The 22,018-nt window shown below is 36.9% G+C and overlaps 1 protein-coding gene across 1 annotated transcript in view; it reads left to right on the top strand.

Annotated features, from left to right (window-relative positions):
* The window catches only part of SEMA5A (semaphorin 5A), a 306,555-nt gene that overhangs the window by 99,765 nt on the left and 184,772 nt on the right, over positions 1–22,018 (top strand). Inside the window, exon 4 of the mRNA XM_072327729.1 lies at positions 14,743–14,842. Coding sequence (XP_072183830.1) covers positions 14,743–14,842 — 100 coding nt within the window. The remainder of the gene's footprint in view (positions 1–14,742; positions 14,843–22,018) is intronic.

The following is a 22,018-nucleotide window of genomic DNA, read 5'->3' as shown; positions in this document are numbered from 1 at the left end:
TACAGTTGTAATTTTTATGTGCTTTTATGTGCACACAGTTATGAAATATTAACTTTTAAAGTATATTAGGTTTTATTGATAGCCAACCTTTTCTTACTTTTTCTTTTCTTTGAAAAGCATTCCTTCTCAATGTAGCAAATGAATGTGTGTAACCTGAATAGTTAGAGAAGGCTGTGAAAAACAAATTTCCTGTGGGCAGGACAGTGAGATGTAAACTATTGACAAATAATATTTAGAAAAATAAAATGCCTGTGAAGATCAATGACTTTGTAAAAGTTGAGCTGTTTTTGTTCAAAAACAGAGCAAACCAGATGAGAAGACTAAAGCTTGTCTAAATATTTCCATAGTTTTCAAAGCACTTAGCCACCCACTCTAGAGAAACTGTGGTAGATGAAGGTGATTTACTGCAGTTTTTAAAGTATAAATTAGTTGCAGTGGCATTTCCCCTCTCCAGTATGTTTGTGGGACTTCAAAACTGTGACCTGCCCAAACTTGCACAGTCCATTGGAGACTTGTGCTGTTGGTAGACTCCACAAGATAGACCTAAAGGGACCTACCCAAGTGCTTGCCTGTGTCTCCTCTCAGGTAGCCATCTTTTTGTTTTGTTTCAGACAAATTTAGCTGTGTTACCTCATGCAGTTTAAATGACTGGAATGATTTAGCACACTTTATTTTGCGCAAACCACACAAAAACCCTTGACTGAAGGCTCCTTCGCTGTTCGATCAAGGGATGCAGTGACCTTTCCATTGTGGCTGGACCTGGAGGAATATTTAGGCTTACAGCCTCACACTGCCATTTCCTTTTTAATACTCTCTCATACATATACATTGAGTGGAACTGGCATGAGATGCTGGCTAGCTGATGGATTTGTGACATTTTAGCAATTTTGGAATACAGATCTCATTTATATTTATTAGAAGTATAAGATAGAAAAGAAAAAAAAACAAAACAAAACAAAAAACTGGCCCGTTACTGGTTTTAGGTTGAGGGTTATAAACATCTACTGTCCTGCCATTCACATGCGTAACATTTAGTTTCTTACGGTTGTTTGTTGTTTCTTTTTTGGCATCAAGTACAGTTGTGAACTTGAATTTAATTGATGCTCTGAGTAAAACTGAGATCATCTGCTCTAGGGCAAATCTCATTCTTTTACGCTTCTCCAAAATAATCAAAATTTAAGATTGTGCTTTCTCAGAAAGAAAAAAAAGCTTAAAAAAAGTGACAATTTCAGAAGCTGTGTTTAGTGATCTTTTGAATACATGGTGGGCTGTAAAGAACTTATCTGTTAAATAAACATGTTTAAAAATAACATGTCTGAGTCCTTAAAAGAAATGACAGTAAACCCTTAGTTTCTACTTGAGGTTAACCAGAAAAGAAAACTAGCACAGTTATTTTCTGATTTCTTGGTTCGGGAATCCTAAGAAATATATTTTCTTAACCTTATTGTCTAACCACCACAGAATTCCCTCACTTGGCTTTTGTCTAAGTAATATAGATTTGATACTTCTGTGCTTGTTTTATCATGTGGTTTCTGTATGGAGCACATATGCTTGACATGTGCCAAGAGGAAATAACTTGCGGGCTGAATAAAAAAAGTACATTTTGTATGAACTTGCTTTTGTTTGTACTCTCATCTCTTTACCCTAATCATTTAGCAAGCTACTGTTTAAACTAATAATAGTCTACTTAAGCAGCTTGGATTTTATTGCTCTTTTCTTCTCTTTCCACTGCTATTCAAAAATAATCTTTAAAGACCTCCTGTCAGATTCAGCTATGGGACTGAGATGTGTTGCTCTATTTTCTTTTAGGTTTTTATTTAAAGATCACTTATCAGTGAAGAGAAGTTAATGGCTGGCTAATATTACAACTTTGGTTTGTCCAGATGACAGGTCTATGAGATTGTTTGTGCTGTCCTTTCAATAATCAACCACTCTCAAGAAGGAAAATAATACCTCCTCCAGTTTTGTTTGTTTGTTTGTTGGTTGGTTTGTTTTTCCTTAAGAAAATCAAGTCTGCCTTTATTTTTGTACAGGAGATTAAGCGCCCACTAGGGAATGGCAACTTTCAACTGATTACAGTTAATTAAAAAAAAAAGATAGTATTGAAGATTGAAAGGTACTATCCCTTTATGCGTTGTCTCAATCACTCTGCATCTTTGTTATCCAGTTCCATAATGAAACAGAGTATGACAGGGAAGATCTTGAAGCAAAGAATAATTAGATACTAGATAACTTATTTTTCTTTGCAGAAGTGATCATTCTTTAAAGCAAGTGTCAAATTTAAATTTCTTTTGTCCTTGTAAGCATTCAAGTCAAGTTCTGGGCCATTTTAGAATGTTTATAATTTTAGCAATGAATGAAATGGCTCATCAGCTGCACAAACATGTCCTTTTAGCCTTTGCATAGCTTTTCCATAACTGATTTTCTTTAAGTGTGGTTGTTCAGAGCATGTGAAATTTCCTGTCCGTAAGCAAAGCAGCAGAATGGGAGACTCCTGCCACATTCCACTACTGACACAGAGCTTACAGATGGAATTAATCTGTTTTCTGTTGTTGTGTTGTTGTTGTTGTGTTTTTTTTGTTTTGTTTTGTTTTTTGTTGTTGTTGTTGTTGTTTTCCTTCAAATGATACATATTTTTAGTGGACATGGGTGTTTTTACAGAAAGATTGTAGAAGATAGATTCCAAACTGAAATGTATTTAACAAATACATGGGCAGTCAAGAAACAAAGACCCTGAGTAGCTAAAGTTCTATAATATCTCTCAAGTTTTGGTGTGCATAAAGAGGAATTGAAAAACAATGTTGTTCTGATTTTTTGATAGAATTTTTTGAATTGATAGAATCAAGAAATTGGGTTAAGTTAAAGCATTGTAAATAGAAGAGTTTAGCATTGTAGAATGTCACCTAAGTTAAGTGTCATTGCAGGACATTCATTTTGAGAAATAGTCTTGCTAACTGAAACAGGTGTTGCCTAGCAAAGTAACATGGTACTATTTTAACAATCTACAGTAGGCAGCTGGATTATGCTTCTCTTTCTTACAGTAAATAAATAAAACTTGTGCAGGTTTCTTTGTGAAACTTCTCATTAGGATCAGATACTCGTTTCCTGTCATTGTACAACATGCTTTCCTTCAAGGTAAATTCTATGGCCGGATGCTAAAGCCATCTTTTAATTGTTAAATGTGAAAGGTTGAGCCCCTCTACAGGGAGGAGAAGGCAGGCAGTGGTGGGTGCTGGAGCTGGTAACTGGAAGGGGGAGCTGTGCTTACTGGGGAGTGTGTGGGCTCTGTGCAGGCTGAGGTGTGAAGCTACTGTCTGCCTAGAGTGCTGACTAGCAGAACTGCCCCAGTGAGGAACAAATCTCTCACTGGTGTGGGGAAGGTCTGATGCAACTAGTATTATTTCCACATGTGAATACACAGCTGAGATGGGTGGCATTGTTTTCACAGCTCAGAAAAAGCTCTGAAGTGTGGGTGAGCTGACATGCAAGGTGGTTTACAGTGGAGAGTGGGAGAAAGTTTCCTTTGTTTCATCCTCTTTCACAAACTGATGTTTTTTTCCTGAGAATTCTCCAGAGGTTTCTCATGCCCTTCTCATTTTAATTATTTAATTATTTTCCATGCCTTTTGGTTTGATTAACTTTCTGAAACTTCTCCTGGTTTTCTGCTCTTAAATTATATGTTTCAGGCTTAGGCCATTTCTCATTTTTATGCTTTAGACTGAGACAAAATATTAAGACTTGAAAATACCACTGCTGTCTACAGCAGATTCCTTATGCTTTTTTTCCCAGGCTTTCTTGAACTAACATCTGATGTGAACAGGATATGCAAGTAGAAGGAACGTGCATCTGGTGTGAGATAATAATGCTTATATTTTGCTGAAGTTCTCTCTATTTGTCTTCTCCTGCATTTGTTCTCTTTTTCCCCCAGTATGTTCTCTTTCTCTATGTCTTCTACCTAAGTCTTTTATAAATTAGTTTCCATGCTGTTCTGCAGGCTTCCCTCTCTCTCTTCCTGTGCATAAACTTAATCTTACTGTAATCTTGCTATGGTAGTGTTGGTCTAGAACATGTTCTGAAAACTTTCTGAAACTCTTTCTTTATGCCAGCACCTTTAAGTAATCCCGTACTTGTTGTTTCTGTGCTGAATAGTTTCTTGGGACTCTTCACCTGAACATTATCCTACTTCTACTCGAATCCACCTCTAATCTGATGACAGACTTCTGGTCACCTTTAGTCTTAACAACCACTGCTTTTTTTAAATGCTGCTTGTGCACAATTTATTTTCCTGGCCTGGATGTGTGTGTTTACTCATGAGATTCTTGGGTTGAAGTGATACAACCAATAAACCATTCCAATACTTGTAGTCTGCTAGAGTAAACTGGCTTTGATTGCCTCCAGTGATTCCTCAGATCTCTTTACTACCTGTTTAAACGCCTTTCTCATATAGCACACTAAGCAATTTACTGTAATACACAAGAATCATTCTAGCTGTGAACTGCCATGGAGATGACTCTTCAGTTTCCCTTACAAACATGACAGCTAACATTGCTCTTGTGGTTCTGTGGGTGCCTCTCTCTGGAAGTTCTTTTTGTTGCATTTGGTTTCTCTAATATTGCATTCTATTTGTCATGTGTGCAGATATACGTACTATTCAAGAGGGGGGTGGTTGCTAAACCTCCTGCTGACAGCTTCATAAAACCAAAAATCTGTAATGATTACTGTGAGGACAGCAGTGTCCCAAGAGCTGAGATTGTGGAGAATCTAGACAATGAGAGTGTAGGCTGCTATCCCTGCTGCGTTTCTCTGTCAGTGGCCTGGAGCTTATATCAAGGTGATGTCATTCGGAGTGATACTTATGAGTATTTCATTGCAAAACAGTAAGAACAGATGTGTGCAGTGACAAAATAGAATAAAAATGACAATGGAATACAATGTTCAAGTAGACAAATGTGAGTTGGTGTTGTATTCAAATGCATCATGAAGAAAAATCCAGAACTGAGCCCCTAGACTCTTTAGTTTTGACCCTACCTGTATCCTTTTTTCATATTTTTTGTTTCTTAATGGTGGTCTGCAATGTGATATTTCTATAGTTCCTAGTTTGGGCAGTTAGTGAATACCAGTAAGCTTTTTGCCTTTGGAGTAGGATTTGGAAATCCATGTTTCAACTCCAGGTTTAAGCAACAGTCTGTAAGTCACTTAATGTTTGTTCAAAATACAGTGCTGAAGATTGGGCAACTGAAAGTTTTAAAATGCAGTTCTTAGCACTTCAAATAGTTGTGAAGCTTACCTGGTTATTATTCCTAACTACAGTGCTATCCTAAGATGACTAATACTGTGTAATTTAAAAACATTATAACACCAGATGCTCTATGTGTAAGTCAAGATTTCTTTTATTTCCTTAAAAGTGAAGAGAGTGTGGGTAATGAGAGCTAGTCAGACTTTGCTAAGTAGGTTTTATTATTATTGTTTTTTCCCCTCTGTTTTTCTGGTTTCTTTGTATAATGGGGTAGAGGGGGAAGGAAAACAAACAAAAACTTAAAAAAAGAAAAAAAAAAGAAGCTCTAATTGGATATCATGGCTGATGCCTTGTCACTATTTAATTTCTACAGAACTCTAAAGTGATCTGAAGTGTATAAAAACTGTGCTTGTGGCACTGAAACTGCTTTCATCTAGGAGGGAGTTGTCTGTTTTTCCCTTGTAGCTTGTGTTTGTATGCAACATGTGTGTGTTTGAACAATGAAACATAAACAATTCAAAATCCTTGTTCAGAAAAATAAGAAATAAGTAGTCATTGCAGCAGATGTTACTGTCTCTTCCCTGAGGGTGCAGACAGTCAGAACCCAAATTCCCTTTAATTATCCCAGTAATAGACATCTGCACACACATAAGAATGCACAAGTATGTATTTCTAGCTGGCAAAGCTTTGGCCATGCAAAGAAAACAGGATCACAGGTTAGATTGTAGACCTTCAGATCATAGAACCACCAAAGTTGGAAAAGACCTTCAAGGTCATTCAGTCCAACCATCCATATACCATCAGAGTTTCCCCACTAATCACATCCCTTAGTTTAACATCTAAACATTTCTTGAACAGAAGCACCTTGAGACTTTGGAGGTTAGAAGTGTGGGCTGTGAAAGCAGGTCATAGAACCAGGCCAGGGCAATTGCTGTGGCTGCATCTTCCTTGCCCTGTGAGCCAGCTGCTGAGGCCATGACTTGGGGAATAACGAGAGCAGCAGAATAAATGGGGAGTTGGGTAGAAAGTAAGTTTACAAAAGAAGTTCAGGTTCACTGTTCTGTAACATATGGCTTATTTTAAATGAAGAAACAAATACTTCAATATGCTTAAAAAAGAAAAACACACAAAACAAACAAACAAACAAATAAACACAACAAAATCCCAATTTAATAATAAATAAGCTACTTATAGCCCTGCTGTGTTATTTTCAAAGTTGTTGTGAAGCTGCTAATAGTGGTTTAAAAACTAGAGGCCTGGTGAGCAGCTGGTGAACTTACAGGATAATGTCAAGACCTTTTTTAGCCTTAGTATATGTCCTATTATATATGTTTTAAAGTGCAGGGGAATTGGCAGAGCTTCTAGGTGGGTCTTCAGGACCATGTTACATTGTATTTGTTGGATGGTAAAAGGAAAATAGCTGCTTTGCTCGTGATCTGAAGAGGCCTCTGGAACAGTGCGTTGTGAAAAGAAGTTTTGAGGTTGGCTTTTTTCTTTTCCCCCATAAGCAAAGTTGAGCTCTGAACTGTAGATGGAGGTCTGACATGTTTTCATGTTTCCAAAGTGGAATAAAGCATAGTATAGTAAGACTTAAAAGAGAAATATTAGTAGTTTGTGGTTGCTTTTAATCTTGGACAAAATAGCAACTCCATCTTTTCTTTTGTAGGGACTTGAACTGCATTATCTCACTTTGCTTATGCAGCTGTTTTTATTTCATCCATTGGTGTGCAGAAATGCTATGTTCTTATTTCTTCCTATATCCTTATTCTAGAAACCTCACTGTTCTTCCCTATTTAATCAACAGAATGTCTGATATTTTTCTGTTATAGAATCAGAGAATGGCTTTGGTTGGATGAGAACTTAAAACCTATCTAGTCCCAATCCACTGCCATGGAAATGTTGTTCCATACCAGCTCAGCTGCCATGGGCCCCATCCAACCTGGCCTTGAGCACCTCCAGGGATGGAGCATCTACAGTTTCTCTGGGCAGCTGTGCCAAGGCTTCACTGCCCCCAGTCTATTATCGGCATAAAAAGTGTTCTTCTTCTTTTGATTCCTACTTATAATGTCTGCATACTGTTAAATCTGTATTGTTAAAATCAATACAGCCCTAATGTAAATGTGCTCTTTTTGATGGGGTCTATGTGCAATGACTTTTTCATTAAAAACAGTACTGAGTTTGTATAGTAGGCCTGTCTGTCCTAAGCCTTTCACTTTACAGAGGAATATGAAATGATGCCTGGCGATACCACCTTTTTGTCTGATTTCTTTGCTTTTCTCTGCATATGCTGCATTTAGTTTGCTTTTGGTGTATTCCATTTAGACTAGTGGAGCTGTCTGGTAGCAAAGACTTTGTGATCTGTTACATCCATCATCCTCCTTAAATCTGACATCTGGATTTTTGGACCATATACACATAGAAGAGTGGATATGGCAAATATTCCAATCTAAGTAACAGGTGGATCAGGAATTTCACTTGGACATGAGGCTGGGCTTGGCTTTTGGATTTTTTTCAGAAAAAAAAAAGATCTTTTTATGTGTTCTTCCTGTAAGTTTAAATGCTAAATAGGTTTTTTTTTTTTTTTTTTTCTTTTTTTTTCTTTCCTATTTGGTTAATACTTGTAAAGGAGTACTTTCTCCTACTAGCACACTAAAGATCAAAGAAAAGGAACAAGAGGTGCCTTCCTTGCATGTAATTCTTCATTGGGGGTGGAACATACATGTGCTTGCTATCTAAAAGTCAGGTTACTTATACAGGAATAGTAAGGAAGTGCACAGCTTCAACTCTGGTACTACAATACAATGTTTTTAAGTACTATCTTTAAACTCTGCTATTGCAAGATGCATTAATAATTAAATAGTTGGAGTATGCAATGCGTGGTAAAGGGCAGTACTGTGAATCACATAAGAAAGGGCTAACGAATGTCGAGAGCTTTGATCTGAGTCTGTATCTATATTGAGTGCTCCTGGCTTTGCATCCTACATGGAGTCTGTATGTGCAGTCCAGGAGGTAGGTACTCAAACAGCATCTCCCTGTGGGCTCTTCTCAAACCATGTCTCCATTTCCTGTAGAAGCATGGGCCAAACAGGGTTGTTTTACTGGTGCAGTTCTGCAAGACAACATGCCTTAGCAGTCAGGATCTAAAGCTAAGGATGCCCACATACAATAGCATATAGAAGACATATGTCTAGGATTAAAGGTTTTGGAAAAGTAGTCTATAACAGGCAGGTGTTCTCTGATTGCAGTAGACTGCTATCTTCAAAGTGTTCGGCTTCTACCATTTATGTTATGCATGTGACATACAGACATGTAAAGGGTATCTTTAAAGTTATGTGAAGAATACCTTGTATTTGTATGGGTTTAAACACAATGCAAGCGTTCACTGTGTATAGCTGGAACACTGCACCGCAAGTGGAATGAATTAGCTGTTATGGAGCTTTAGGTCTCTGTAGCTTGAGGAGGACACAAACTCATTTTCTCAGGTCTTCCTGGCTTTTTCTCCTCTTCAGTGACATGCAGGTGAGCCATAGTGCCTGATGGAGAAGTCTGTTCACAGCTGTGTTTTCTGGAGCTCATCTGAGGAAACAAACACTTGTAAATATATGTGAAAATATATGTGTATATATAGTATGTATGTGTAAATATAGCTACTTTCTTCCAGCTAATTACAGATTTATTTTTTTAACCTTACAGCTTAAAGTAATTTAAATCTGGAAGTCATTGTAGTGAGTGCTGAATAACACGTACCTTGAATGAACCTTAGGAAAGTAAGTTGTGTTGTTGATTCAATAAACCTCAGCCCCTTTTGGATAAGTAGGTATGAAGTATGAGTGGTTTTGGAAGGAGAGCAGCTGTTCTTTGCCTGAATTGTCTTGTTCTTTTGGCACCTGTGGAATAGTATTTGCACATATTTCCATTATTCGCTTGAGTTGTGGTACTTTCATGTGCAGTGAGCTGATGACTTACCAGCAAGATAAGGGTGTATTTAATTCATTACTGTGAGGACAATATGATGGAAGAGCTTAAAAAGAGAAATGATTGGAAATGGAAGAAAAAATGTGTAAACAGCAGTGAACTAAAAAAGATGCAACAGGCTTCAGCATGCCATTTTTCTTCTCTATTTTTTTTTTCTACCCTAGCACAGAGAAATGCTCATTTTCTTGAAGATGTTTTGAATGAATTCATTATTCATTGAAATAGATAATAGATAATAATGGGAAGCTTAGAATGAGGGCATAACAATCACACTGAAACTGATACCGATGCTGCACAGAGATTACTGAAGAATATCTTGTTTTCCTCAGCCTTTGTCCTAAAACAGTTAATGTTGATGGATGTCACAGCAGAAAGTTTCCCAGTGTGCCTTGTTGGTCCCTGGAGAGTGCAGTGCCACAAATAAACCTCAAACCAGAGCATGCTGTGGAGCGAGCAGGTGGATGGCCTCTTGCCATCCATAGTAACTTCATTGGTGGATCCCTCTGGGGTGAGGGAGGCTGGTAGCAGGACAGCATGGAATGTCACAGAGGAGCTTCTGACATGTCTCACTGACTTTCAGGAGAATAGAAATGTGATACAGATATAATGGAGAGGTGAAATCTAAGGCTAAAATCAATACACAAACTCGGGAAGATGAGGATTAGTGTACCATGCTTAGATTAGATACGTTTAATTAGAAAACAACTTCAGTATTCAGTAGCAGATTTTAATTTCCTTATGATAAGATTAGTGATTTTGTAGTACTGATGCCACCCAGAGACTTCTGTTAATATTGCAAATCTGCTCATTTTCATAGTAGCATAATTATTATTTTGCAGAGTATCTTCAGAAGGTGATTCTGCAGAAACGTTTAATTGTATGCTTATTTATACCAAAGGACACCGTGGCTTGAGGTGGCATATGTGTACAACATGAACACTATTAACTTTTCTTACTATCTGTGTTAATTTTCTAGTGAGACTGGGAGGTCTTTTATCTCATATTTTAATTTCATTATTTACCATTAAAGGTCACTTCCGAAATCATTTGTAAAAATACCACTTCCTCCCTTATTTGTCATTTTTCAAATTATTTTTTAGTTACCATAACTCATCTTTGACAGGCTGAGCAGTAAAACTTAGAGAAAACTTGACCGTTTCATTTACAAAGAACTGCAGAGCTCTGCAACCTGTGGCTGATCTCCAACAATGTACATCATACAAGCCAGGGCCTGTTGGACAGACACTAATATTAAAGTAAAAGTGAGGCAGATTTCTTACTTTCATTATTTGTATAATTATCTAACACCCTCCTGCCTAACTTTGTTTGTTAACCTCCTTTGTCTATGAAGTTCTTTAGGAGACTTCCTTGACCCTTCTACAAGCTGAGGGAACTCCGGTGCATTTTCTTGTTCCATGTGTTTATGAGCCATGGCAAGCTTTGCTTCTAGGCTACTAAAGAAAGAAGCAAACCCCGAAAGACCCAGGGAAACCCACTGTGGTTCACAGCTTGTGAGAGAGCTGTAGATTCCTCAAAATCTCTTGACTCTTTAAATTCTTACCTCTTTATTTCATGGGAAAAGATCAATTTTTTGGGGGTGGAACATTTTTGAATTATAAGGTGTGCAAATTTTAGTACTACAGGGACTGTTCTGAAAGCAGTCCCTTGTATCTTCTTATGTTGGCCCACAAAGTCAGAGGCAGACATTGGTGGTATGGCAGTAGAAACTGAATCTTCTCACCAGTATTTCATTGAATTTTGTTGCCATGTGACAGATGGCAGCAGAAGGGCAGTCTGGCAGAATGGTGTCTGACATGGAAGTGCAGGTGAAGCAAAGGTGTGTCACTAAATTCCTCCACATGGAAATAATGGCGCTCACTGACATTCATCGATACTTGGTGAGTGTTGATGGAGACTCAGCAGTGGATTTGAGCACAGTGAGGCAGCGGTTGTGCATTTCAGCAGTGGTGACAATGACAGTGGGTCACCTCTGCTGGTGCAGATTTTTATAAGCATGACATGCAGGCTGTTGTTCATTGCTGGTGGAAATGCATAGCTAATAGTGGTGATTATATTGAAAAACACTGTTTGGTAGCTGAGGATTTGCTCTATTATATAGCGTTCTTGTGCTTTTTGTAACAGTCGTAGTTTCCATGGAAATAAATATGAGGCACTACTTTTAGAGCAATCTAGGTATATTAGTAACATAGTTCTGGTAATTGATATGGATCTCTCTAGGGTAATGATAGATATCTGTTATGTTAGTATTGAAAGGGGCGCATCATGTGGTGTTGTCATGTTTGTGTGTAAGCAGTGCATTACTTTTCCATAGATAGGTTTGAGCATAAGAACTATGTGCAAAAGTAAGTGTGCATATTCAGCTTTAAAAGGGGTAGTGGGGGTTGAAGAGAAGACAGATTAAAAGGTGTGTCAGAATAATTTTTTTAATATCAGGAGTGAGAAGATTCACTGAAGGACTGGATGTTTAACTGTTGCACATGACATAAGGGAGGAGAAAGAGGAGGGAAAGCCAGGCATTGGAGAGAACTGGGGAGGAGTGGGATTACTGCATTTGTGATCAGCACCCAGAATGGTTTGGTCATGTCAACAGGCAGCTTTTAATTAACTTATGTATTCTTTTATTATGTTGTATATACAAAATATATAGCTGTGTTACTTCGTGAAACACGTTGTGTTGCATCCATATGAAACCACTAATAAAATGAAATTATTATTATTACTTTATAATGGGTTTTCAATTCTACAAAACTTATTTTATGGATGTTTAATAGATTCTAATACAATTCTGAATTTAAGGAGAATTTGTGACAGAATGGATAGACATTGATGTCACAGGTGAAAGAACTAGATTTTGATACGATACATAGGTGATAAATATATATATATATATATATATTTCTGTGATACAGTTGCATCAATTTTTTTATAGTGTGCCTTGAAGCAGTATTTTACCAATAAGCTTTTATTTCTGTAGTTAAAAGGGCTTGCTTTGATTGTTATTTGCTTGTCCTCCTGGGCAAACATATCACAAAGTTGTAGTTTTATCCAATGAAAGTTTGCTCCTATGCAACACATGATGCTACTGTGGCAAATAAGACATGATTTTGGAGTTTTTGATGAAAAGAAAAGCAATTCTTGCTGCCATTTGATCTTCCTGACCTTACTCCCTCAAGCAAGAATGATGTTGAATGCAGCAAAGAAGGGATAAAATTATTTATTTTTTACAGAAGCAGAGGGGAATCGGATTTCAGTGAGATTTCCGAAGTTCTCTTCTTGCTCTCTTGCCTTGACTTGCCTTGCACTGCTTGACCTCTGCCCTCCCTGCTCCAAACATGAAAATGGTGTTGATCACCTCCTTGCCGTACCTTGAAGTTTTCTTATGCTGTACTGATAAAACAGGTCAAGTGGAAGAGAATTGCTTCTTGGTCTCCTTGGTAGAATTCTGCCATTAACTCATGTCCTAGGGTTGTCCTTCCAGCCCTGATGCTTCCTTTGCCCTCTGGCCTGGTTTTAAAGCTCTGAATAAATGAGCTTCTTAAAGACTTGCATCTCTATTTCCTTATCTGTGTCCTACCTGATTTCTTGACTTTTTATAACTTTACTATTGATTATTTCATGCAGAAGGCATCACTGAATAGTTGAGGTTGCAAAATCAAGTGTACAAAAGTTAGGAAATACCTGTTTCAGTCTTGCCTATGTAGCCTTCTAAGGTGTAAGCATAAATAGATAAATGCATATGTAGGTATAGAGGCCTGTGATGTGTTAATGCATATGCATTCTTTTCCCTGTTGAATCCTGCTAGGTTCTGTACACAGCATCTGTGGTGGTAGCTGGTGGCAGATGTACATAGTTATTTAATAAATGGCCCTATCCTCTCCCATGACCTGATTTGATAACCTATGCAGCACAGATGGAAACAACAGTGAATATAGCTACAAATTCTGCAGAACGTGTACAAACTGACGTTGCAGGCCTGTAATTTCCCAGATGCATACAGGCTGTCATTAAAAATGCAGAAGTTAGTTTTCTGACACCCAAGTGATTCTACTGTGTGGTTCCATCTGTTTTTTGTTTTTTTATTTTATTATTTTTTTTTTTTCCAAATATACGATGCTACAGCTTCTGCATGGTATGTTTAATGGTTCTCTGTAATGGCTGAATACATTTGGGCACAGAACAACATTTTTCTCCTGAGCACTATCTGTAGGCATGGATGACCTACTTGTGCTAAAAGTTTAATATTTAAATTAAGAACAAATCATCCAGAAACAGGCACCAGACATGGATTATTTCAATCCAGACTTCTGCAAAAGTGAAAATATGCATGTGAGTAAAGAAGAAAGTTTATAATGGGGGTTGATAACCTGAACTGCAGCTGGGGATATTGGTTCCAAAAATGACAATGCTGCAGTATTCTCAGGGGCTGGAGTTGACTCTATTCTAAATGACCATGTGCTCACCTTTAGTCTTCTTATTGACTTTTCTACAACTATAGTCCTTAAATAGATGGTTCAGCAGCATTATGTCATACATATGTAGAACTCTTCTACTCTTGTATATGTTCCATGTGACTGACTTGCAGCAAATGTTTAAAAATAGTATTTTGATATCGTGAGAATTAAGAGGAACTTCTGAGGGTTGTACTTCTTTGCGACTATACTTTGTTAAAGAACCATTTATATTCTCAGTATGTCTGTGTAAAAATAAGTAAGTGAGTCTTGCTATGTTTCCAGAACAAAGTTTGTCATTTTTGTGGTGCTATTAACACACTATATTAATTAGTGTCCAACTAGAGATATGGATGTAAAAATAATAGCAATACAAATATATAGTGAGCTGGTATTCCACTGGTTACTGAGCTGGTTATTTATGTGTGTTTAGTTTTGAAAACAGGAAATGCAGATACAGCTTGTTGTTGATTTTCAGCAGCTTACCCTCTTTTCTGCTCTGTGTTTTATGTAGTAGCGCATTGGTCTGAGGAAGACAAGTTATACAAATGAAAAATGTTAACTTGAATGCCAAGTTTGTTCCCTTTTATCTTCCACACCTTTACTTTGTTATTGTGAAAATGATGAAAAGTCAAATTTGCTCATTTTTCTCACTGTTTCCCATTCGGTCAGATTTTCTTTAAAGAATAAAACAAAAACAACCATTTGGCTTGGTCTGCTTCTGATGCATGAAAAATTAATCTGACTTCATTTGTGTGTCATCAGCCAGTGTACTGGAGTTGTGCTGAGTTTTTATCTGTTGTAACTGAGGAGAAAAACACATCTGGCTTATGAGTCGGACCAAAAAAATTTGAATACTTAATTTGAGCTTTTATTAGGTAACTGCCTTATAAATTTTATAGGTCTGTAGTGAAGATTATGTGGTAAGGTGGTAAAAATATTCTATATTTCCTCAGAAGACCATACTGAGAACTCACAGCCCCACAGTATCTGCAAATGGACCTGATGTACTGTAACTATGATATTTACAATAACAGATGTGTTTCTTTTTCATTGTTTTAGAAATTGCTCCTTGGTTACATGTGTTCAGAGCAGAAGATGCTGTAGACTTCTCACAATTAACATTTGATCCAGGACAAAAAGAGCTTATTGCTGGAGCAAGGTGAGAAATGTATTTTCTTTTCATGTTGCAGCAGATTCAATTTTATTATTTGTTAAGTAATACTGAGCCAAATTCTGACATCAGGTTGCTCTTGAGTGACTCTCCTCCTTTTCACATCCACTCAGCTAAACACTGGTAGTTTATTTCATTTACTCCTGACCAAAGTTGAAAGATTGAGTGCCTGCTATCAAAGAGTGCACAGTATCTTATTCTTTTCTCATTTTCAAGAGGAATGTCTGGGCTGCTCTCAAATGTTGGATGCATACAGTAAAACAAGGCAGTTACTGTACGGCACTGTGACAGAAGTTAGTATAGCACAAAACTTGTAATGACTTGGCTACACAGTATCGCTCGTCTTGCACGGGTGATTCTAATAATTATTCACTGCAGTGCTCAAGGCTGCAGAATTAGTGTTGAAGGCAGTGATATTCATCATTTCTATGCAGTAAGACAGTACTTTGCAAGCTGTGATAAATAGTGATGCTGTCCTAGCTGTCAACATTGAACTGTCAATCCTTATACAATCCTTAAACCTTATAAATAGTTTTTCTTCTCATAGCATCCAAACTGTAGTAAAACATTTTCCTTGGCAAAAGGCTTTAACCAACTGACTCAAATAATTAGATAAAGGAAGTCTTAAATAATAAGACTTCCTTTTGAGTATATTGTACTCTACAAAATTTTTGAAGTTCTAGTCATGTAATTTTTTGATAGATTTAGCAGTTTGTTTCCTAACTGAAAATGAGTTTGCAGTATAATGCACTGCAAGAAACTTTTGTCCCTGTGAGAGGTGAAGCTTTTTGTGTGTCTAGCACACCTGAAATGAGATTTACTGTGTACTCGTATTGATTTGCTATTGTCTGAGATGCCAAGTGCAATGAGGCATAAGGCTGTCAGCTAGTACCACTTGATAAAGAGAGCCAGCATATGTTAGAGCTGTCTGAGCCCCTCTGCAGTCCCATGAAGCTACATATTGGATGAATGCGTACTGTGTATGGATCTCAATACCTTATGAAAAAAAAAAATGAATTTCCCTCTATTTTCTCCCAGGCTCCAAATCTCAGGGAAGATTATGCTCACTAGAATTTGTCCTTTTAATGAATTTCTATGATGTGAGCTTCAGATGACTTTCTTGAATTGCCAGTGATTATGAAAAAATACAAGTTGCTTCAGAGGTTCATGACTTCTTTAATGTAATGAATAAGGTGGAGAGGATTCCAGCTGGGATACATGCTGGATTCTCATTGGATGTTGCCAGCATCCTGCAGCTAGGTAAAAAATTAGATGTTTGTTCTATGAGTCATTAAAAACTGTCTCTACTAGTGAAAAGAAAGAAAGATTGATACCATTGTAATAGATACTTGATAGAATTGAATTGTAGTAGTATATATAATTCTGCTGGAAAAAAAAAAACAAACACAGCTGGAATCAATGTTGGGAAAAAGGACAGCCTATGTGCAGTGACTGTCTATAAATCCATCAGTGGGTACATCTAGTGGAGGAAATAGCTGTATTAACTGCAGAGTAGCGTTGGCAGAAAACCAATAATTTTAAGTTTGCCATGGGTAATTTAGTCAAGGAACAATGAGTTTTGCCACATGTTACCAGTATGAACAGAAGAAAAATAGCTATTCTTGAGATAGAGGTCTCTAAATACATGAAAGGAAGAGTATTTTCCATGGCAGGCAGTTAGCAGGAAGGCTATGGAATCATAGAATCACCAAGGTTGGAAAAGACCTAAAAGATCATCCAGTCCAACCGTTTTTATATTACCAATAGCTTCCAATAAACCATGTCCCTCAACACAACATCCAGTCATTCCTTGAATACCCTCCAGGTCAGTGACTCCACCACCTCCCTGGGCAGTCCATTCCAGTGCCTAACCACCCTTTCTGAGAAGTAATACTTCCTAATGTCCAGCTTGAATCTCCCCTGCTGTAGCTTGAAACCGTTCCCTCTGGTCCTATCACTAATGACACGAGAGAAGAGGCCAACCCCCAGCTCACTACAACCTTCCTTCAGGAAGTTATGCTAAAATTAGTCTTGCCTACTCATTTTGGGAAATAAAGGTCCTCTGGTTGTCTCTGGACATTCTGTAGCTGTTCTGCAAAAAAGCCCTTTATTTTTTCTCCTGGACACAGCTGTTTTCCCATTCTTGTGAGAAGTCTCTGGCTGACATTTTGTTTTGTGAAATTTCTAGTTCTCCTGCAGATTTTGAGTTGATTAATTAGGAGGATCTTAGGCTCATTTCAGTTTTCTTGCACCATCCATAGAGATCTCTGAAAGTTATCTTAAGCAGCCCAGTGCTAGCTTACACTTCCCTTATAATCATCCTACCCACCCTAGCCCTTGGATTTTACTTCTGCTGCAGTACTGCTTACAATTTGGAAGAACTGCCCCATTTCCTCCATTCCTCCACCCCCATTCTATAGAAAAATTGCCATTCTGAGTAAAGGTTGTTTTTGGCTCAGTCTTGCTTATTTCTAGAATATGCAGAGTTATGTTTCTCTGAATGCAATAGAAAGAAGTAACTGCAGTCAGTTTTTGTCAGTCACCTCTCACATTTCTCACAAATCTTGTACCTCAACTGTCAGAGATGTCTTGACCTCCTAGGTCACACTTATATGCCTTTCCTGTCATGAAATCTAAACTGTTTTAGTAGTGACTGCTTTAGTTTCTGAATATTGCTGTACAGTAAATGTTCAAGTATACCTTCTATTTTAATGTTAAAAGAGCACTAGCAGAGCTAGTGTTTAGTGTAGGCTTGTTCTTGTCTTCATGTCAAAGAGTTGACAATCATTAACCCCCTTCCAGTGTAACAGGTTTGCTTAATAACATATTGAATCTGAAGCACAAATGTTGTAGTACTTTTCTTTTAAAACCCTATAATTGTGTCTTCTGTCAACCTGCTGTGCAAACTGAGATATATGTGTGCTGTTGGTGAGGGTTTCAAAGGCGTAGGAGTGTCTTCTAAAATGATGGATGAATTAACCTGCATCTCAGTAACAGCCTTCCACTGCTCTGATTGTCTGGGACCTTTTCCCACAACTTGCCTGTGTAGAAAATTTAATTTGGTTAGCTTTGAGAAATAGGAGGAATGGGGTTAGAGGAGGTGGAGACAGACAAGTGTAGAGATAGAGGGAGAAACTGTATTACCTGACATTGATGAAACAGCCCAAAGCACGTAGTGAAGACAAGCAAAGATTAAACTTCAATTTCTGAAGCTGAATTAGGGGAAGAAGAATTATTTCTATTTTGGTTGCTAGGTTTTAAATTAGCATATGGAAAATATGGCAGATTTTTCAGTATTATGTCAATTGGATCTAGATTTAATGTAAAATGAATCATTTCTCTTAATAGGAATGTGTTAAATTGGATGAGATTATACATTTAAGTGAAATGAAATTAGAAAATAAAATAGTTTCATGAGAGACTGTGCGCTCAAATGGTTGCAAAACAACTTTTAGCACATTGTAGGGGGGCTGTTGGCTTTTGATGTTGAGTTTCATGGGAGTATCGGTAAATTACCCTATCCTTAAGCTTTGCCCAAGACATTGCTTGTTGCATCATGTATGACCTGGCAGACAAAGTAAATGAGTTAGATCTCTGAAAATCTTAACCATTCACAAGAACTCATTTGTTTTCTTAAAAAAAAAGCAAAATAAACAAAAAAACATATAGCAAAAACACTTCTTTTTATAATTAAGTGTTATCAACTCAAGGAAATGAAGGCCATTTGTTTATCTTATTCTGATAAATTGTGATAAAATATTCAGATGTACCTTTATCTGTGTGCTATTTAGCATCTAATCAGATATGATAATTAATCCTATGTTTTGAAAAGCCAGAAAGCATGGAGATCATGGAGTTCCCCAAGAATAGACTTGCTTTCTTTTCTTATACAGGCTTTGCCCTAACTCCTGTGGTGTTTCCTTTGTTTCCCTCCTGGAAAGCTCAAATAAGTGGGGGAGGATCTACTCAGGGGGAGGATGCAGCAGTGTTGGAATTGCCTTGACAAACTGTGCATTGCCTTCTTTCTCCTTATTACCTGATAACACAGTAAACACTTAACAACTCTAGGCTTTATAAGTCCGAAAATGTTAAAAGTCTTCTAGATCTCTTGGTAAATAGTTAACAAGAATTTGGTCTCAAACCCAATAGTTCAAAGCAGAAATGTTGGGGTCTGAAATAATCAGTTGTTTCCTTTTGCATCTGTTCTTTTGTTGTTGTTGTTTGTTTTTCTTTTTACAAAATTGTTTTATTCAAACCATACCAGATTATACCAAAAGAAGCTTATTTATTTAAAACAAGAGTAAAGTAACCCTCTTCTTCCCATGTATCTTCTGTGTAAGACTGTGGGCTTGTAAGAGCCTGACTGGAGGCCAGTCTTGGAATGTAATTCAGTTTTTACAATTCAAATTTGGCTAGTTATTAATATACTTTAAATTCTTTTGTTTGCTAATCAAAAATGGATCCTAAAGCTATTATCCAACTTAAAAAAATAAAATTGGATAATATATATGTAGATTTCTTACTTTTTATTTATTTATTTTAAGCAGAGCATTTAATAACAGTGGCTTTCTCCTATATGTTCTCCTTCAAGTTAATTAAACTTGCTTTGAGGTTTATCACTTGCTTGGAGGTGGCTTATTGCCTCAGTCACTCCTTATCCTGCTGATGAAGGACTATAACAGTATGCCTTTTCACTTAATTAGATGTGTGTTTGGGAACGTTAATTTGAACCATTACTTCTACTTGCCACAATAACAGAAAGGCAAATTAAGGGATTCATTAACAGTGGTTTACAGATCTCTAATAAAGGAATAAATAACTGTACAGGTTCACTTCTTACTGTTGTCTGCTCCCAGCAGGAGAATCTGAGTCTGTTGTTAATGAGATGCTTTGAGCATACTAGGAGAATATAGGAGCCAGGAATTAGCTGCTGAATGCTTTGAACATCCATCTGGGCTTTAATGCTCATTTAACATTTTGTTCAGAGTAATCAGTGTCTGTCCTACCACTGATTGATTTGATCTAAATTAAGATATGTTTTAATGTTAAATCTAACAGAAATTATCATCCTACTGAAAGAGGAGGGTCTTTCTCCCCTTATTTTTTTATCCCTTTTCTATCTTGTTAATAGATTCCTAAATATTTTTGAAAGCTAACACTTTGTCCTGCTCATGCTCATGCCTTGGTGGAGGCACCATGCAACTTTTTCATCCAGGTCTGGTGATAATTTGATTGCAAAGTAAGACTAGTAAGACTAGGCATTTCTTTAATCCCACAAAAATTATTCATTTTCCTTTGCTGTTTTAGCATCTTGCCATTTTATTTACTGTACTAACATGATGTATCAGTAGAAGAACTCTGGTGGTTGGCCCAGGACAAGACAAAATGAAGTACGGTAGGGGTAAATGAAGATTTTTTTTAGCAGAGACCATGGTTATTTCATTGTAAACCATCTCCAGAAATAATATCAACAGAAGGGTGTCTTTAATTGAAGTTATTTTCTTGATGTGTATATGCTAACTGTGCTATGGAATATGGCAACTTGTGCCTTCTTTTGCTTCTTAGATTATATTCTCATACCATTTACCTACTCCTTCCTTCTCTAATGGTCTTCAATCCAACTGTACTGTCTTAGTACAACCTTGCTGACAGACAGGTTGTGCTTTCTTACCTTGCCAGCTTCTGCGTACTTTGACAGCACTGGAATGAATGGTAGAGAGCTGCTGCCTAAGAATTTGATACCATGATATAGAAGTACTAGAGAGCAGCAGTGAGACTTGAAGATATTAAACATTCAGATAGTGAAAGACCACAGAAAACATTCATGACTATTTATGTGGTGTGGTGGGGTATTGAATAGTATATGTCATATTTTCCAAAACATAAAAACTGAGGGCATATACTTGGAGATAAGTGTTGCAACACAAGGGTATTAAAGACTTGGTCTACCATTATGACATACCTGATTAATGTTTTTGCTGAGGCAATATTTCATGGTAAAACTGAACCCAGCAACAGCTTATAGAATGAATAGCTGAGTACACTCACAAAGTTTTAGGTATTTAAAGAAAAATAACAAGAAAAGCTGTGATCTAAAGGCATAAGAGATGCACAGGTGACAGATGCGCTGTGATCATCTCCAGCTTTGGGAAACCAGGTGCTGTGTGAAGGAAGCTTGAGCTGACAAAAGAAGACAGTAATATATTTTAGATGGCCTGAGAGGACTTCAGGAGGAAGGTGAGCTCCTGAGTTGCAGAGATAGGCCGCTTGGTACTTCTGTCCTTTTCCTATAGAAGCAGGTAGCATGAAATATCTGGAACTGATGCCTGGCTGTTGTTGGTCCATTCTTTATGGTATGCTCCAATCACTGCTGAGGCTGTGTGTGGACTCACAGGAAGGTGTGTACTATATGACTTCTTAATCCTAAAAAGTAATCATCAGAGAAGTAAATCAGATTTGATAAGCTCCTTGTTGACTGGGTTAATTTAATTTATGCTACCATTTTTTCCTAATTCACACCAATTCATTTTGCAAAGCCGAGTGCCCATTGCTCAGTCTACGATAACCTGAGCCTTCCTTTGTCCTTCTGAATACTGATAAAACTTGATTAGACTTTCATTCCACGTGACCTGAAATTTTAGAAATTATTAGAAAAAACAAACAAACAAACAAAAAAAAAAGACAAAATATCACTTCAGTGTATTGTTATTTTTTTTTTTAAATCATTATCATTTATCAAGAAGATTGTTTCTTCATTATTCTCATGCAATACAATACATGTATTTTCTGCAGAATCAGGACTAAAATTACTTACTGGTTTACTGGTGATTTTACTTTTCATTATTGTGATTTGACCATTTTCATTTAATATAGATTTCCTTTTATTCCTGATATATCATTCTCAACTCTTTCATGCTTTTTTTTTTTTTTTTTTTTTTTTGTATATTTTCTTGATAAACTGAGTCAATTTTCTACATAGTAAGTTTCTAATATTTTAATATAGGTTATCTACTTTCCACTGATTGTTTTAGTTCCAAATGCTACTTTTATTGCACTGTAGAATTAGAATTGGCTTTTACCCAAAACTTTCCTTTTTCAATTATGAAATCATGACTTTTGCTTAATATTTAATTTTGAGGGAGCTTATAATTTAGTCTTAATATT

The sequence above is a fragment of the Excalfactoria chinensis genome, chromosome 2 (assembly GCF_039878825.1).
Source record: "Excalfactoria chinensis isolate bCotChi1 chromosome 2, bCotChi1.hap2, whole genome shotgun sequence".
In the NCBI taxonomy this organism is placed as follows: domain Eukaryota; kingdom Metazoa; phylum Chordata; class Aves; order Galliformes; family Phasianidae; genus Excalfactoria; species Excalfactoria chinensis.
The sequence above is the reverse complement of the archived record's forward strand: the minus strand, read 5'-3'. Positions and strand labels throughout refer to the sequence as shown.